The following is an 18,471-nucleotide window of genomic DNA, read 5'->3' as shown; positions in this document are numbered from 1 at the left end:
GAGGATAGACAGGTTTCTTAACGCAAAAGCATTGCACGCATCGATTTGATCATGTTTGCATATTTGATGATAGTAATAGCGTTATTTAGTATAGGGTCGGATCGCGGTAAAAATATCGGGTATCGGAATTAAAAATGTCAGGTAACGGGTGACCTTCCAGTAGGCACTGAACAACAAAAACATACACTTGTCCCCGTCCGTCTTTTCTGAATACAAAACTATAAAAAAAGAGGTACCGCCACTAGTACCATTCACCAAACAACAAAAGTGCGAGGGCGCGTTTGAAGAACACACATGAGCAATAGCAGGTGAAAAGAGCCAAAACATTGCCTAAAACAATCGCACCGAGATTGACTGGCGCGCACGGCGTCACGCATCGCTGCGTATCAGCCAGCAGGAATTCTCCGTGACGAACGAAGTGCTCGAGCAGCTTTTCCTTGGCGATGTACAAGTCGAAAATGTTCGCTTTGAATGTTTCCTGGTCGAATTCGCCCTCGCTCGAGCCGGTTAGGTCTTCTATTGGAATTACTCTGGAAAACGGACGCCCAAGGTTTATCGCCAAACTCATGACTGCCCTAGAAAGGCGAAATTGGTGGCGTTGCTTCATCGTACAGCTTAGCAGCGATTACTTTTTCGATTTGTAAAGAACCTTCTATTAACCCATCACTATTTTTGTTTGTAAACGCGGATCAAAAATTTTTGTTTGAGGGTTGCCATGAAATTTTTTTTAGGGATATCAGCACAAAATTACAACATAGCGTGACGTCATTCAACAAATATTCTTTAAATATTCGGTTTAGATTAGAAAACGTTTCAACTTTAAGGAATAAGTGACGCATTTTGCAAATGGCTGCAATAATATACAGACACAATTATAAAGTCAGAGCCAAATTAGATTTTAACCTAAGCAATTGGTGCGAAACATAATTTAAGAAACGTCTGGAAAACCATTATAGATTTAATTGAATTTGTTTTCCCCGACAAACAGCCAATGGAACCCGGGAAAAGAAGGTTAATATATTATGGTACAACCAAACGATGACACATCTAACAAATGTATTCATGTTTTGCGTTTGTGAGTACCGGATGTCTTTTCCAAATATTCTGTTTTTTAAATCTGTAATTTTCACAATCAATACTATAGTTTTACTTGAAGTGAACAACGGTTTTAAGTCGTTCGTTTCCCAGCAAAAAGTAGTCCTGTAGCGTCCGCGGAATCTTCTGGTAAGCGACGGTGGCGTCCAATATCCACTTTACGCGGTGTTCCGGATTATCTGCACGATATTCGCGTTACCCGAAGAAGCTCAAAAAACTTTGGCGCGGAGTTCTTATATTTCTGGGCCGAAATAAAATTAACCGATTCGTACCGAAGCCGTTTGTAATCTATCAATAGTAAAATTGTTCTTTCGCCATCAATTTTTATCAAATTGTTTATCTGACGTTTCGATCAGCTATACAGGAAATCTTTGTCAGGGCAATGCTATTGCAGCTAGGCGAAAATATTAGTCAAACAATAAAGAAAAACACAACAGAATACTGTTTACAAGACGCGTCGAGAAATGCAATAAAAATCAAATGTTTTTCTCGCCTCGTGTTGTAAACCGTATTCCAGGCGTTCTTAAACGATTTTACTGCAGATCCCTATTTTTGTGGCTCCGCGCGGACCACGGTAGGCAAAAAATGTTCAAAGATGACGTCATAAATTGACGTCAAAATACAAATAAACTCCAGAAATCTGCTGACTTCGGTCTAAAAGCGTTTAAGTGAAATGGAGTCGAAATACATTCAGTGATAAAATGTTTTGTTTTTAATTAAACTTTTTTTGTTAAAAAAATGATTACTTCTTTAACAAACACTAACATTCAAATAAGGCCTTCGACGCCCTAAAACAGGTTCACGGACCCCAGTTTAAGAACCCTTGTCGTTTTTTATTGTGTTTTTATTAACGAAACGTCGATATCTTTATTAAAAAATATTTGCCGGAAGAATAATATTACCATTGACACAATGTCTTAAAGCAACAGTGCGTATTTATATAGCCTAAATGTATTGCTATCCGCTCGATACTAAGCTATCGTAGCGGCTCTTCGGCCGAAATTAGCAATTTATAAAAGTGTGTCAAAACCACCAACATAACCGTATAATTACTTTTAAAATCAAATAGACGATGCAAATAGTTACCGGCTTTGCTTAGTGTGCGGAGTATGTCGCTGATGGCGCCCAAACGGGGAAAGGCTACGTGCTGAAGGATAGGAAGATTGTTGGCCCGGGCGAATCTAAAACAAAACTTTGTACGTTTGAAATTAGTAGTGAACTATAAGCGAGTAAATAGTTCGTGACAATACAGCACAGAAGGTGACCAGTACAGTTACTCAAAACGCAGGATTCTAAACTTCGAGGAAAAGGCACTTGTTTAACGCAGTTGTTAATATGTAGATTTTGAATTCTAAGTAGAGATCGACCGATATCACTTTTTTGACCGATACTGATAGCCGATTTTTTACAATTTTGTTAACCGATACCCGTTACCGATACCCATTTTTTTTTATATACCTGGGAAATGTTCAAAACTTGAATTAATTGAAAATAAAATCCAAATAACGTATTGGCTTATATACTTATATTAATCATTAAACTACTATTTTGCATAATGCTTTGACATACCCAAATTTTCTTGATCAAAAAATGGGTAAGTTGTTTGCTGTACATGAAAAAATGTACCATATTTTCGAATAAAAAAAAACATCGGCAAAAGTATCGGCTTATATTTACCGATATCGATATATCGGTAGAAGCCAAATATCGGCCGATATTATCGGCAAACCGATATCGGTCTATCTCTAATTCGAAGTTCAACATTAGATTTTAGATTTGTATACAACGCTATGGCATGGCCTACCATTAGAAGACAAACAACTATTGGTGCGACTTGTTTCACAAGATGCAGCAAAATCTCCCATGCTACATATGCCCCGTTGCTCCCAGGTAAACTATAAATTATATACAGTTTACCTGTGACCCCCCGCTTTTCTTTTGTGCAGCAATCCTCCCTCAGGAAAAATCGAGATCACTTTGCGATCGTTGTTTACCACTCCTTCCGAAACACACCTTCGCAAAGCTTCCGGCTGCTGCGTTAGGATTCTCTCGAAGTCGAAAGGAAAAAACTTTTTGAAAGTCTTGACGTCGCTTCTCTGAAAAAAGTCACGAGACACTGTTGGAAGCTGACTTCAAGCTATTCAAGCTATGTTTCAGTCGTGAGTGTCATATAACAACACATCGAAGTACGTCAAGAATATAAAAAAAATTCACAGCACAATACCGAAAACTTAAAATTTACCGGACAGGGGCGAATAAAGTATAAAAGTTATACGATAGCCTAAATTGTACAAGATGTTGGCAAACTGCGATCCTTAAGAGGCTTTTTGACATATTTTTGTTGATCTTGTATTCACAGAGTAATTCAAAACAAAGGACAGAACAGCGTACTGTATTTTAAACTATCGATTTAATATTGTATTTTATTGTGATAAAACAGTATAGGTTTTATAGGGTTTTCGAACTTCGCTTTAAACTTAAGTTTAAGTTTATAGGGTTTTAGAACTTGGCAATCAACTAGTTTACCCTCTGATGCAACCACGCACTGCTGCTGCTTCAAAAACCAAACCGCAACCATTAGCTTTAAAGAAACACAGTTACATCTTTAATATGTATTGTTTGTTACCACGTTTTCAAAATTGTGTTGTAACCTCCGGAGCGCACTGTCGCACGTTTGCACAAAAATGAACTTAACTCTACTTTCTGTGGCCATTTTAGTTCATGAATGTCAAAATGCGGTTTTCGCGATGTAAAGTTTGGCAACGCCCGCATTACGCCATAATTTATCTTACTTCAATCATAAAGAAGTCTCCGTGTAGTAGCAAGGCGGGTCCCATCGGGGTGAATTGAAGAATCCACTCAATCATCCAAATGATACTCGAAAGTTCTGACCTAGACTGAACAAAGCCGTCGCTTTATATCGCACAACGGTAGGAGAATTAGCTTTAACAAAATATGTTTCCCCACTTTTCACGGATTTAACACGAAACGATCAACTGTGAGTAGAATGACCGATCATATCGGATCGAAGCAGATACCCGACGCCCAGCGGTATTTTTGGTGCCCGTCAGATACTAGGGTCAGGGTGGTATCGGTGCTGATCCGATAGCAAATTATTATTAAAGAAATTTTAGCCTGATTTACGATCCAACTGATAATTTTATTCAAAACTAGTGAAACAGCTGGAGGTATTTTAACTTCTTTACGCTAAACAAAATTCGGACCTAATAATCTGTAAAAAATGCCTTGGACGTTTCGATGGTATCCATTATGCTCGGTTTACCATATTAATGACGTCATTTGCAATCGGATATCGGTATTTATTTTCCAAAGTATCGTGTATCGGCATTGGAACAAAATGTCAAGTATCGGGCATCCTTAATCTTAAGTAAAATATTTCGTATCCATATAAAATCACACATTATTGTTACTACAATGATTTAAACCAGTATTTGTCAACCAGGACACTCCGCCCATTCCCCTGAGGAGCCATTTCAATCAATTTTCTCCAGTTGAACTTAAATTTGTGGTTTTCAATAGGACTACAGAGACGTCAATTGTAACGTTTCATGACAATTTTATTTAAATATGAGTATAGGGGAGAGGGATGTTTAAAGTAGAATATCGAGTCGTTATATTTCAATATCACCGTTTACATCGGGTAAGTGGAACCGGTATTATTTCTTCGTTAGACGTGTTGTACATAATTGTACATACGCGAGTGGCAAGTTTAGATAAAGGCCTGTCGCTGTGCCGAGGCATTTATAGTGCTTGTTTAAGTGTCAATCAAGTGTCATTGGGCAAGAGACTTACGTCAATTGCCAGGTGTAGAGTTCGCAATGCATTCTCAATTCGAAACCTTATATAATAGAATCTCATGGGATCCTACTTTCAACATCCCTAGTAGCGGGTCACATTGTGTTATGATCCTATGTAACGGGGGCATCACTCATGAATGGCCGGGAACCACCGCTTGAAACCTTAAAATAAACTTAGTATTTATACCTGCAAGAATCGAGCAGCAGTGAAAATGTCGACTAAACTCTGGTGGTTGGTCATCAAAAGAACAACGCCCGGAGTTTTGGTCAACGTTTCGAAATCGTCTCCACACTCATATACTGTGAGAAATTATCATGCGATGTGAAATGGACAAAAGTTTGAATATTTCATAACAATTTAAATATTGATAACAACATAGAAAGTGTGGTGACTTTAATAGTCATTGTTTAAAAAAAGATCTGTGTTTTTAGTATTTTTAGTTTTTATAAAATAGGAAGTGTACATTCACAGTTTAACAGGTTAGACGAGCGCAAATCAGGATATTATTTAAGCAACATTTAATGTCCTCTCGAACAACTATAACGACATGAAGCAACGCCTGTTCTGCACTTTCAGCAGTTTTCCGCCCCTTGGTTATTGTTGCATCGAATTGCACAACAGCGGATAATGTCAACACGTGTTGAGCTCAATTAGAAACGTAGTACAAACTACTTTGCAACATCCGCTTCGCAAACGGGCTGACTAGCATTGTGATCTTTCGTTGTGCTTGTAGGCTTTAGCATAGCGGTTTTCGCAAATGTGTCATCATTATGGCGTTACGACCCAACCCGCGTTGCTGTCATAGCAAGTCTAGTCCAAGTCAAACCATTATCATTAGAATGTAATATTAAATTACTAAAATGGGTAAACCCTACCAGTCATGAGCGTTTATGTGATTGAAAAACAACAGGAACGCAACATATTGCAACCAAACTGTTTTATAAGAAATAATTCAGATAATAAACTTACCAAATTTTATAAAATTTGTTTTATAAACACACCCCGATGACTTAAGTCTATACGTCAAGTCTTTTTATACAAAAATACTTCAGCCAAGTAATTGCAACAATGGTGATCAAGTATTTTTTAAAGTCACATTATTAATCAACAATAAAGTAGAAAAAATAAATATTAATAGTGATATCAATTCCGCGATTAGGCTATTTTAAATTACATTATGACTTAGAAATTATTGAATAACAAGTTTCTTACCACGGTGACCTGCTAGGTCGATCGCGTAACTCCAAGTCGCGGTGCAGGTCGCAGTCACCAAGGTCAACATGCGGTTGAAAAACTTGCGATTGACCCACTTTACCGGCTGCAAACAAATCATATTCAAATTGACGTGGCTAAATTAAGCCGCAACCGCACATAACAACCAAGCAGTGTTGTAAACAAGTCTTTTTGAAATGACTTAAGTCCCATAGAAAGAAACCTTTTTTTCTCCTCTTAAGCGAGTCGCCTGTCAAGTCATTTGTAAATAACTTGAGTTTAAGTCAAGTCTTTTTGAATAAATAACAAGTCAAGTCAATAATTAAAGCAAGTCAATTCCAAGTCAAATCCTTGTCATAAAAATTACATGTTAAGCTATTAAAATTGGGTAAACTCGCCCGATTATCAGCAATATCTTAACTAAAATATACCAAAAAGGCAATAGAGGGCAAGCAAGTTGTTTTATGTGCAAAAATGAGGACAACAACCCAATTTTACGATGAAAAACATTTAATTTTAGCCCAATTTATTTGTCTAAAAGACTTGTCAAGTCATTTGCCACAAAGACTTAAGTCAAGTCAAGTCAATGACTTTAGTCATCATAACACTGCAGTTTAGTGTTAATAGGCCTAAAATCAGTTCAGCTTTTTAAAGGCATCGTTGGGTGTTATGCTTACGCAGAGTAAAACTGATTAAAACTTGCCGAAATGCTATTACTCAATGTGGCCCTTACTTATAAGGATGTCTTGGGTTGTTTTTATAGTTTAAAACGCATTTTGTTCACGGCGGGTTGTGACTGCACACAAAACCGGACGCTGGACACACAACAGTTTAAAATGTTCGCCATGATATCCGCCACGATGGGCGTCATGCATAAATGAACCAATATTCTGTGTTACGAACGCCATAGGACTACGGAATAACCATTCGAACAGTACACCCCAATGCGTTTATCAAAATTTGTAAAAATCCGTGTACAAAATTTGCACGCAAAAAGTAATCGGTTAGTTGACCTTTAAATCGTGAATGGTTAGGCTTTATCACCTGCCCTATGATTTTTGCCCGATATTCGGTAACAGACGGTACACGTTTGCTGCACGGTTCCACTAACATTATATAGCCTAATCCTAAATGGGTGCTGGTCTAGAACCCTGCCACATTTTCGTCCGGGGGTTTATGTTGGTAACAATATTTGGGTTAGGGTGAGAGTTAGCGTTTGGGTTCGGGTGGGTCAAGTTTTAATATTAGATTATTCTAACATATTTATGTCTTTCCTGGCAATTTAAACTTTGACAACACGTTTCGTTACTGTTAAAATAACTGTGGTAGGATCTAGACCAGCGCCCTTAAATATACTGTAATGAACCTACACGTCACACATTACATGGTGCTTACCAGAAAAACACAATACCACACAGCAACGGCCATCGGAAAGATGACTGCTTGTGCCAAGCATATCGCAGTCGTAGCCGTTCTGAATGCCTTTGCCAGCCTCCTCGGAAATGCGCCAGACGTAACACCAGCTTCCATTGTTTTGTTTTGCGTTTTTACAGCAGATACTGCTATTTGCTAAAACTAGTCAAAGTTCAAAACACGAATTATCGTAAAAAAGCGTAAGTTGCGGCTAATCTTTTTGCTGCTAAATCTCCTGGTTACATCACACAACAAGATAATACGCCACTTTTTCGTCGTCACGCCACTTGTCTGCTGAAGTGCCAGCGCTCCTGAATGCGATTGTTTACGCAGTTCAAACACTTTTTCCCGCGCGCTACCGAAAAGATTTTCGTTGCCAAAATTGAGGTTGATTTATAAAATTGGCGCATCTTATTATCGCAAACGTTCGTAATCATTTAACGGTCCTAGCTGTTATACATCAGTAAGGTTGAATTCTATAGTGGTGTTGGTAATTGTCTAATTTAAAAAAAATATTTTTGTGTTAACTGTTCGTTTTACTTTTGTTGATCCACTGGTTTAAGCTTTTTTACCCAATAAATTGTGTTATTTTTGCATGTTTGTATTGCCTGGTCATTTACTGAGCCTAGATTCTTTCAAAACTACCTTTAAATTCGCTGCTTTCATTCTAATTTTCAGTTAACTTTACAAATTTTAAAAGTTGTTCGCGTTTTTCACTGTTTATTGTTAAGTTTGATTTACAGTTCTGAACGTTGCTCGCTTTTTTCATCAATACCAAATCGGACCTTAAACTATCTGTAAATAGCAATTACAGTCACAAAGCTGACTTTGCCTAAAGCAGTATCAGTTCCATTAAATATCCAGTTGCTACAGGCTATATCACTTCTACAGCAGACGAGTCATATTTGGCATATCCCCATTGCATCGATGTTGAACAAAGTGCAACTAATATTATTATGCGTGTTATGGCTGCTAAACCCATCGGTCAATCTGCCTTTCCTGTTGATGGCTGCACATATTAGGCTGTGTTCAGCCAACTTTGCAGCATCAAAACGGAAATCTGATTTATCAGGACCAACCTGATTCGAGCTAGTTAGAATGTGTTTGCAACTTTGCAAAATAAAACATTTTGTTCTTTATGTATATAATTGTTAAAAATAGTACTTCGAAAAATCACAACCACAGTGCTTAATATTCAATAATTTCGACTCTGAACAATAGCACAATGGCTCCACGAAATGAACAGAATGTGTCTGCAAATTTTAACGATTTTTGCTAGCTCTTAAATAGCTTACATCGGCCCGATGTTGGTGGTTAATATTTTGTCAGCACACGCGATAAATAAAACGACTAGGAAATTGGGGGCATGCGACGACCTAATTACAAAACGCGGCGGGAAGCCAAATGACAGCTATAAGAGACACAGCTGGCCACGGGACCCGAGTATGACCCGATCATGACCTGAGTTTGACTTGATTACATTGTGTAAAGGGCTGCACTGCATCTAATATATAAAATGGAAAAGTTTGCGGGTCAGCATGTTCGCGTTTTAGGGAAACAGACAGAGAAACGTATGGCTCCTATTTCTCCTCTTAAGCGAGTCGCCTGGCCAGTGGGTAAAATAGAAAGAAACTCGTGTGCTCCCAGACAGAAAAAAATTGGTTTCTTTCTATGAGAGAAAATCTCGCATCTCAAGCGAGCGCCGTCGCAAACCGGTCACGGGTGAGCAATTTTTATACAATTTCAAAAACATCACACAACATTCGTTGCATGTTAACTTGAAAGGGCGGGCGTGCGACTTGCAAAACCTCTTGACGAAACGGGTTAAACCTTTTTACACATTTATAAGGCAATAACCTCCGTGAAGTACATTGCCTTGGCAAAAATAAAGTTTCATGTGGCAAAGTTTATATCGCGTTTATTGCAGCGGTTTCAACTCTAAGCAAATTTACTTTTCAAACAGGATTTTCTTTTGTTGGATGCAGTATGGTATTTACGTATTTGCTTGAATTTCGCCAATTTGAATAATTGGTGCTAATACTTTTTAAGCGATTTTCGATCGATATATTTTTGTAATCATCGGCTATAATATACGGCTTCAGCGAGCTTATACAATGCTCATAACATGTGAATTAATGATTTTTTGTGACCTATTTCAGACACAAAACTGTTTTTTAGGTTATACGTTAATTTTTCATCGTTACACTGTTTAAATCAAATGAACAATTTACTGGAAATTTACGGCAACAAAGAATTAGATCTTTAAAGCCACGCAGATATGTCACATAGTTAAACACACCATTCCGCTTTCACATTAATGCCGCTTTCACGCAGGCTGTGGGAACTGTGGGGTGTTACCTACAACAGACTGTTTCCAATTTTCCTTTAGTAAAGGCGCCTTCAGGGTACATATTATATATTTTTTCCTCAGGACAGTTTTCGCCAGATGGCGCCAGATCGTTCGTTCACCATTTACTAATCAGCTTGTTGGCTGGATAATAAACATTATTTTTCAGCAAATTAAAACACAATTACTCGTTTATTACACAACTATAGTGAAACTGTAACTACACTGTAGTTGGAATAAACTTTTTTTTACTAAAACGTGAATGCTCATCTGGCATAGCCGTGTATTAAAAATAAATTGATTTTTGTTATATTGATTTTTCGTACCGTTTAACAGAGCACTGTCACCGTTCAAAGATCATGCACTCTACGTGACAAACTATAAAGGCAGTGCAGGCACAAGAGGACGGGGACGCGCTTTCGTGGTCCTCGAGCGTTCCTGTTGGTGAATTTTGTGCTTGTTTTGCCGTGTATAAACCGGATCTATTTTTCACTTCATTAATTTAGTTTTATCCCCGATGAGCGCAACAATACAATCATGGCGTGCAAGGATCGCACTTTCGATGCATTTTTTCCTGGGAAGGATATCTTGCGAAAGCTGCAAGCGCTGCACTTTCTTGCTAATTAAAACCGGTTTTGAAATTCCAGATGAGACCTGCCTTCAGGCTGATTTTTGTTGATCACGGGAGACACCGTCTCCGAGTGCAAAGTCATCCCATATGACGTTACTCTTCCGGGATCGGAGATACGTGCAAAAAAGACGCACTTTGCACACGGCACTGTGCGCCAGTTTTGCACACGACACGACAGAGGCTTTGCACAGCAAAGTGTGGTCCCTATACCAATGCAAAATCCTAAACTCTTATTAAGGGTCATCAAGTTTAGTAATGAGGGTTTTTTAAACATTTGACTAAAATGAAATAAAAGTTAAGAAGAATTCGTTTAAAATTTTTTTTCTGCATGTATGTGGTTATAGTGGCAATGAGAAATACTAATTTTCGTTTACAAAAACGGTTAAATTTTAACAGACCCAGCCACTAGCAACTTTCAAAGATCAGTTTTTAATATTAACAGTGTTAAACACATTTATATGCAAAGAGTTTTTCGATCCTGCGTTGACTTTTGCCCCAATTATTTGTTGTTAACTGATCGAACGTGCAAGAATGCACGGCTATGCGTCGTTCTGAGGTGCTTACCACGGGCCACAACCGCAGACAGCTTTTCACGGAACTCGATTTAAACTTCCATAGGCTTGGTCTTCAGGCTATTTTTCGTTGATTGCGCGAGAAATACCAGTCGGGGCAAACGACTTTGCGGCGGCTTGTGCCTTGCAATTGCGTTTTGCCGCTCGGCGGCATACCGGCGCGCATACGACCAAAAACTGATAATGTCCGTTATTATCGAGTCATTCAAGTTTGTAATTAAGCGGACGCTTTCAACATTAAACCATTTTTTTAAGGAAAAAATGTTAATTAACATTGTTATGTAACCAAGCAATGTTTGGCCTAAATACCTGAAAATAGTGCATTGTGTCTGCGCTCAAACGTCGACACCAAAACTTTCGATGCCAAAAAAAGTGTCCCCAATTGTCACAGACACCTTACTATTTCAGGAAGACGTGCAACCTTTTTCGTCGTGACCCCAATTTTTTTCATAAACGTGATAAAGTTGAAATTTTTAACCATAAAGGCCCGTTTACACTACAGCTGCACTGAGCTGAGCAAAGCGTAATTTGCATTTAAATTTTATTGTGGCGAGCGTTTCAAGCTTTGCTAAACTCAAGCCCCGTGCAGCAGCTGCAGCTAGCTTAAAAATACGCTTTGGAGCGATTTTCACGCTTTGCTAAACTCAAGCCCAGTGCCGCTAGAAACACATTACGTTTGGAGCGATTTTTACGCCCAGCGCAGCTCACTGCAGCTGAAGTGAAAACAATTTCACGCCCAGTGCAGCTCAGTGCAGCTGTAGTGTAAACGGGCCTTTAAGGTTTATTATTTTTTTTTAGGAATAAAATTAAAAACAGATTTCTTTTACATACTTAGACCAAGAATTAATTGCTAAAAGTTATTGTTTTATATCCGTTAAGTTTAGTTAATTTAAACACCACAGGAGAATTAAAATATCATTAATAATTAAATTTAATTATTAAATTCGTTGCCGTCGTCCTAATGGTACCATGTAAATTATGAGAACAGTCTACCATGAGATAGTCACGCTTCTTGCTCGTTTTGCATACATCAGAGTTGTTGTCTTCAGAAAGAATTCGTGTAGACGTTGTTTATGGACATTTGGCGGCAAAATAACTTACTGACGTAAATGCACAACAAGCTACAAGACTCCTTCATTAAATGCTTATCTTATTTTAATTCGTAATCCTGGATTTTCTAAGTTAAGTCGTAATCCTGGATTTTTTGGGTTATTACATATATTGTCTGCACATGCTTGGAAACTTCTAACGCTACTGGAGAGTCTTTTTATAAAAGTTTGACGCATTTGTCGTAAACAAAGATACCGGTGTAAAGTGAAAAATAAATTAGGTTCATTAATTAAAACGCGTAATACAAACATAAAGCAGTTTAATGGATTAAATTGCGCAGTACATTTTTTGTTTTTTAAAAAAGCGTAACATTAAACGAATTTAGTTAAAATCAGTTTAACCCTTGTCAAAAGTAACAAATTACCAAAATAATGATTTAAAAAAATTGTCAATACGTAAATGTAGATAATGGAAAGCTGATACTATACGTTCTGGTACTCAAGTGGTCAGATATACAAGCATATCAACTCATTAATACCATTTTTAATAAAATGATACTTATCTATTTGGGCGTGATTAGCAAAAGTTATAGTTAAGAAAATGTTTACTTGTTTTTTCAGCCCAATTACAACATTTGCTGGTGCGCGCAATTCCGCTGTTATTGAGCGTTCTAATTAAAATCAAGTTTGGATGTATTGTGGTTAGCGATAGCGTCTCCTTCTTGCGCAAACGTACAATCCCGTCTTTAATCAGCACTTGCACGCAATGTTGTTATTGAACACAAGCGAAAGCCTTGCTGTTCGGCGACAGGACATTCGCGCTTGGTCACGGTAAATGTGTAATGCTAACGCCATCGCGAAAATGTGCATAATCGGCTTTAAACATAGCCGGAACCCGGATCTGTTTAGTCTACTTGGTATAACGCTACACCAATGTGACTTTATCGGACGTTTAAATCCCTGTTTATTAATATTTCTACAGAATAAAAAATAAAGTCAGTTTATTGCTTATTCCTACGGTCTGTTTAGGTTACTTGGTATAACATATGATTTTCAACCTTTTTTCTTTCGGGGCCCATTTACGTTGCAAAAAAATTCTGTGGCCCAAAACATTTTATGAAAGAAGAAATTGTAAAATAGGTTTAGAATAAAACACATATTTAATCAACCGTGGATTAATGAAATACTTGCGACTGAACAATAAATTGACATTCCTTTTTAATTCCTCCTCAAACCATTATTCCTGTAAAATTAAATATAGTGACACAAATGAAACTAAATCTAGCTTTTTTTAAGTTGGTCTGTGGCCCACGTCAAATGTTCTTATGGACCACCAGTGAGCCTTGGCCCACTGGTTGAGAACCGCTGGTATAACACTACCCCAACTTTCTTTTATCGCCGGTTTAAACATGTTTAATACCTTTCCGAAGAAATGAAAGGTAAAGTCAAGTTATTGCTTATTTAACCCTATGGTCTGTTAAGTGTATTTGCTGGTATAACGCTACACCAATGAGATTTTATTGCATGTTTAAACTTGTTTAAAAACTTTTCCAACTAATGAAACTGAAGTCAAATTATCGCTTATCCCTCAGGACCATTAGTAATATTGCAATTTTTACACTGTTAAAAATACACCGATTAGTGATGGTGTATTAAGTTTGGAATTGGCGCATAGAATCCTTAAACATGTATCTTTTTGAAGTTAGGGTTGGGTGCAAAATCAAATCAAATTAAAAGTAAAACTTTTTCTTAAACAAGAACTAATTTTCTACATTTTATTCAAAGATTATCTTTTAGTAGTTTAAAACTAATATTTGACGCAACTTGAAATTTAGGTTTAGTAAAAAAAACGCGGTTTTAGGTAACCGGCATCAATCATTAAAAGTCATGTTTTTTTAACAGGAAATCGAACACATATGTATTTTTTTTTGTTATTTCACGTAAAACAATATCAACTTATTTAACAACGTAGAGAGATGAAATTATATCGGCTGATGTGCGGCTACTGACTAATTTAGAGTCAAAAATTTCAACTTCGGTCCACGGTTAGAATGTAGATGCCATTCGTATATAAACAGTGTCATATTTAGATCTCATGTTTTTAGTGAATATTGACCTGCATTAAAGGCTACAAAAACTCACAAAAATGTGTTACCTCAAATGTGCAAAAATAAACTAACAGGATATAAATTGCGATTATTAACAGATTTTTGGTTTCCCTATGAAGACAACATAGTAAAACGCCTGGCACTACTGTACTTTTGCCAGCTTTCCTTAACCGGTTTCTGAAACGCTAACGTGTTATAGTGATTTGCATTTGGAGCAAGAGTTAGTTACAGAAAAGGTTTGCGTAGGCTGTACCCAGACGAACGCCTGTCTTTCGCCTGTGGCCAAAACTCGACAGGCTTTTTCGTTATAAATCGTCTCCCGCCCAGAAAAGCTTAATTAGTAAGCTGCGGTGCTAAAAGTGAACCGGAAGAGAACTTTAACTGTCTTTCATAAGGTCTACTAGTATCATCCTAGGTCGCGAAACGCTTGTTTTACGGCATATATAAATTGCCGTAAAAATAATTAACGTTGGAATTTAGTTTTGGGCTACTAACCGGGAAGCGTTATTTTGAAATATTTATTTTTTAAATTTTGCTTGATTTTCGAAATTTTTATTTATGTTGTTATTGTGTGACGATCGAACCGGGGGCCGAACAGTTTGCCCATAATATCGGCATCGTAATAATCGACGTATACTAATTTTTAGAAAAAGAAAACATTTGCAAAAGGAAATCAAATTAAAAAAACGAAATGATGTTCTATTTGGCCCATGACTGAAATACGTTTTGCTTAGAATTGCAAAAAAATACCGTAGTACAATTTATTTTGTTTATTTTAGCCCTGTAGCAACTCACAATGAAAGTGGTATTTTGCTTTGTGCTCTTGATCCTGTTCGTACATTATGGCAACGCCGAAAAAGGTAAATTGCTTATAAATTATAATTTAACTTACTATATAGTCAAAGACCAATAGACGGTTTAAATACGAGAATGAATGCTAGAAAAACAGTAACATGTTGCAGAAAAAAAACTATATTTAATTTCAAAGACTATATTTAATTAAAACAAGCGTAATTAGTACAATGGATTTCTGCATCATCGTCAGATTGGAATTCGCATACAAACTCATTTATTTTGGACTTGCAGTTGTTTTTAGACAAAGTGCGTTAATGTAGTTGTTTTATAACACTTAAGTTTGTCATTGAAAAGCGTGTTAAAAACAAAACTGTTTCACATTATAGTATTATCCGCTATCTCGCATCTTTCAGTATCTTTCTTTAGCTGTTCAGCAACTGTGTGGCTTTTGTTTCAGCTTCCAGGAGAAACAGTGATTTCCTAGAAGCAAAACATTCCAGAGTAAAAAGAGGCTTGATCTTCGGTTCGGGAAACTCATTTTTACGTAGACTCGTAGGAATTTCCCTTCTTTCCAGGGTCTTTGGAGGATATGGAGGGTATGGAGGATATGGCGGTTATGGCGGCTACCGTTACCCATATTATAACCATGGCCGCCGCTATTACCGCCCTTATTATTCCAATAACCCCGATTCGTATTACGGCGGCAATCAAAACAATTATCCATCAAATTATATTCAAAACACAAACACCAATTCCCACGGAACCCACGGATAGGCTACAAAGCTAGTGTGTGCCGCGTCGATTTCGGCGGTCTTTCGGGCACAACTTTAACGGCAAGCCAATTCTGCAGCTGCTGGTTTCCGTACATGCTTAATAAGCCGCTTTCTATGCGACAGACAGTTTGATTTATTTGTGTTTTGTGCTTTTATCTCTCAAAGTAATTTGACGGAAAATTGAAGTTCTGTGGATATGCCTTTTCATTCAACCTCTTGCATGAATGTGCTTCGCCAAATTTGTGGAAAAAAACATGGTATTCAGCGCTTTTTGACTTGCTTGTAAAACCGAAATAAAATATGTGGTGTCTTACGGGTGTACTTTTCCGACTGACATGAGTTACCAACTTGTCGTAACATTAAATATATTTCTCAAAGATATACAATTAGATTTGAAAACCTAAACTCCTGACAGCGTTGTAAAAGCTATACAACTTACAGGTGTAGTAAATTAAAGTATAAGGGTATAGTAACTGTGTTGTTCTTTAAGGACGAATTTATTCAACACCAATTGTATTCAATCGGTATAGTTTAAAACGCCCTTTATGGGCTTCCGACAATTTGTACTCTTCTGTTAACGTTTTAGAAAAATGTTTCACGGAACTTCACAAAGAAAAACTTTGCAGTCATCATAAAATCCACAAACTTGTGTTCAGCTTCGAAAAAAGTAAAAATGGTATGCTCGTGGCGCCCCAGGGTGCTTTGGGTGAAAATGGATAAAAAAAACAATTAAATTTGGTGAACGTCGCCTTTTTATTCATTTGCGACTCTACACACAAACGATTGCATTATACTTTTAAGAGCTGCGGTGTCCATACCAAACAAAACGATTTCAACTCTGGTATAAGACGTTAAACCAAAAAATGAACAAGTCCGACTCCCGAGTGCGACTTCGTCGGGCCCCGACTCCGAATCTAAACCCTGTATTTCACATATTACGTTACTAAAATAAGGTGGATATTGAGCAATCCAATTAATAGGATCTGATATAATCCATTCACCCACAATACGGGTTTAAAAAAATTCAATATGCTGTTCTTTAAAAAAAAAAAAAAAAATTCAATAGGTAGTCTTATACGTTGTCTAACTCGAGTCCTAAGTCCCGAGTCTAATTCCAGCAAAACAAACTGACTCCGTCGAATCCCGAGTCCCGACTCCGCAGCCCTGGTTTTGGGTGGTTGATTTTGTGAAGTGAATAGTTTGTTGCGTCTTTAGATAGTTGCTAATTTTTGGAGTAACGTTATGACACTCAATAAATAAAAATCTTTAATAGAATTTTTTTTAATAGAATACTTCTATTGTTCAGGCCAGGTAACATTTCCACATTAAATGTACAAATAGAAAAACGTTTACAAAAAAATACAGATTAAACAGATGTTTTTAACCCTTACACTAACTATTATCAACGGTGCTGAGTTTGTAAAGGTTACTGTTCGATGAGTTACAAACAGAAATATAATTTTTTTTTTCGGTATGTTTGATTTAACATGAAAATTAACCAAGGCGAAATATGTCTAATGAGTACTGTAATCAAATAATTAAAAAAAAAAATTAAAAAGAATTAGTTACAAATTAAATTAATACTAAGAAACAAATTTAACGAGAGATTTACTTGTTTTGTATAGCAAGGAAAATTTATCGGTTCATAAGAAATATGCCATATATAACAAACTTTCTTTGCGCGAAAACCAACTTTTAACCAAATTAATATCTATATTTAGTTTTACTATTTTCGTCTGAAGGCCAAAGAGAGCAGATAAACTTCCCGTTTGAATGCAGATCACTTTTTAACTTGCCTGTTATTAAGCTTTTGCTTTGTCTTGTGGAATAACTAAACCTAATATTTGTTGGATATTAGCATGTATCTTTCATGTTTTTGGTGTTACTGGATTTAAACTTCGAAGTTGAGCGGAAAGCCTATAGAACGTAATTGGACCCGAGAGAAAACATAATATATATGTTGTTAATTTGTTCCTGCTTTGAACTATCAAATGCGTGTACATTGCAATGTACACGCACATATTAATTTCCTAAAAAGGCGCGCACAAACACTCTATTGCAGAAACCACTTATAATATTTCCTCAAAGTAGCGGGTCTTAACATTTATCACAAGACAACTACGGCTTCAGGCTATTTTAGGTATTGCTTTGGATTCTTTCTAATTATACTAGATGCTTCTCCTGTATAAACAATATGTCGTTGTTATGTGTTCCTTGGAACGCTGAAATTCCCTTGGAATGCTGAAACGTCTGTAAATTGCGAAATGTCGCTTTTATCAAATATTATGGCTTTTATATTTTTATGTGTTCCTTGTTTGTTCTAAACAGGCGCTTGGCGCTAACTTGAACCTATAGTCACAAAAGGCGGTTTGTTGTCTACGTTATATGCATCCACGATACCAAGGAACCTTGGGCCAAGGGATCTATTTTGGCATTTTTTATATCATGTGTCTTTTCAGTATAGCTTTGTGCGACCAACATTTGATTGACAGTTTGGCACTCAATAAATGTCTCAAAAAAGTTTGTCTGAGGTTTGCAAAGGCTATACTTAATGAAAATAAAATAGTGAGTGTCAACTGTTAATTGGGTATATTTTTTTAACTTTCCGTTGTTTTTGCCTATTACGCGAATCCATATTATATTTGAAAGATTTTGTT

The 18,471-nt window shown here is 36.9% G+C and overlaps 1 protein-coding gene and 1 long non-coding RNA gene across 2 annotated transcripts; one reads left to right on the top strand and one right to left on the bottom strand.

The window, feature by feature from the left end:
* Positions 1-241: 241 nt before the first annotated feature.
* LOC146145461 (acyl-CoA:lysophosphatidylglycerol acyltransferase 1-like) lies at positions 242-7,656 on the bottom strand. Its single transcript, XM_083390575.1, has 7 exons — positions 7,522-7,656; positions 6,127-6,232; positions 5,101-5,213; positions 3,013-3,191; positions 2,182-2,276; positions 1,151-1,274; positions 242-530 (listed from the first exon to the last, which is right to left on the bottom strand). Exons 1-7 carry the CDS (start codon positions 7,654-7,656, stop codon positions 242-244), a joined length of 1,041 nt encoding a protein of 346 aa, XP_083246701.1.
* A 6,959-nt stretch (positions 7,657-14,615) lies between these two features.
* LOC146145460 (uncharacterized) lies at positions 14,616-16,127 on the top strand. Its single transcript, XR_014498704.1, has 2 exons — positions 14,616-15,106; positions 15,499-16,127. It is a non-coding gene; the product is annotated as an uncharacterized LOC146145460 (long non-coding RNA).
* The last annotated feature ends 2,344 nt before the right edge of the window (positions 16,128-18,471 follow it).

This window comes from Ascidiella aspersa, chromosome 5 (genome assembly GCF_963924565.1).
Source record: "Ascidiella aspersa chromosome 5, kaAscAspe10.2, whole genome shotgun sequence".
In the NCBI taxonomy this organism is placed as follows: domain Eukaryota; kingdom Metazoa; phylum Chordata; class Ascidiacea; order Phlebobranchia; family Ascidiidae; genus Ascidiella; species Ascidiella aspersa.
Note: the sequence above shows the minus strand (reverse complement) of the source record. Positions and strands in the feature narration are given on the sequence as shown.

Bases quoted from the DNA above. Each gene is read 5' to 3' on its own strand.
- LOC146145461 (XM_083390575.1), bottom strand. From the start codon at position 7,656: ATGGAAGCTGGTGTTACGTCTGGCGCATTTCCGAGGAGGCTGGCAAAG. The intron at 2,277-3,012 runs GTAAACTGTATA...GTTTTGTTTTAG, and splicing joins AGAAAAGCGGGGGGTCACAG to ATTCGCCCGGGCCAACAATC. The intron at 1,275-2,181 runs GTAACTATTTGC...AATATCGTGCAG, and splicing joins CCGCACACTAAGCAAAGCCG to ATAATCCGGAACACCGCGTA.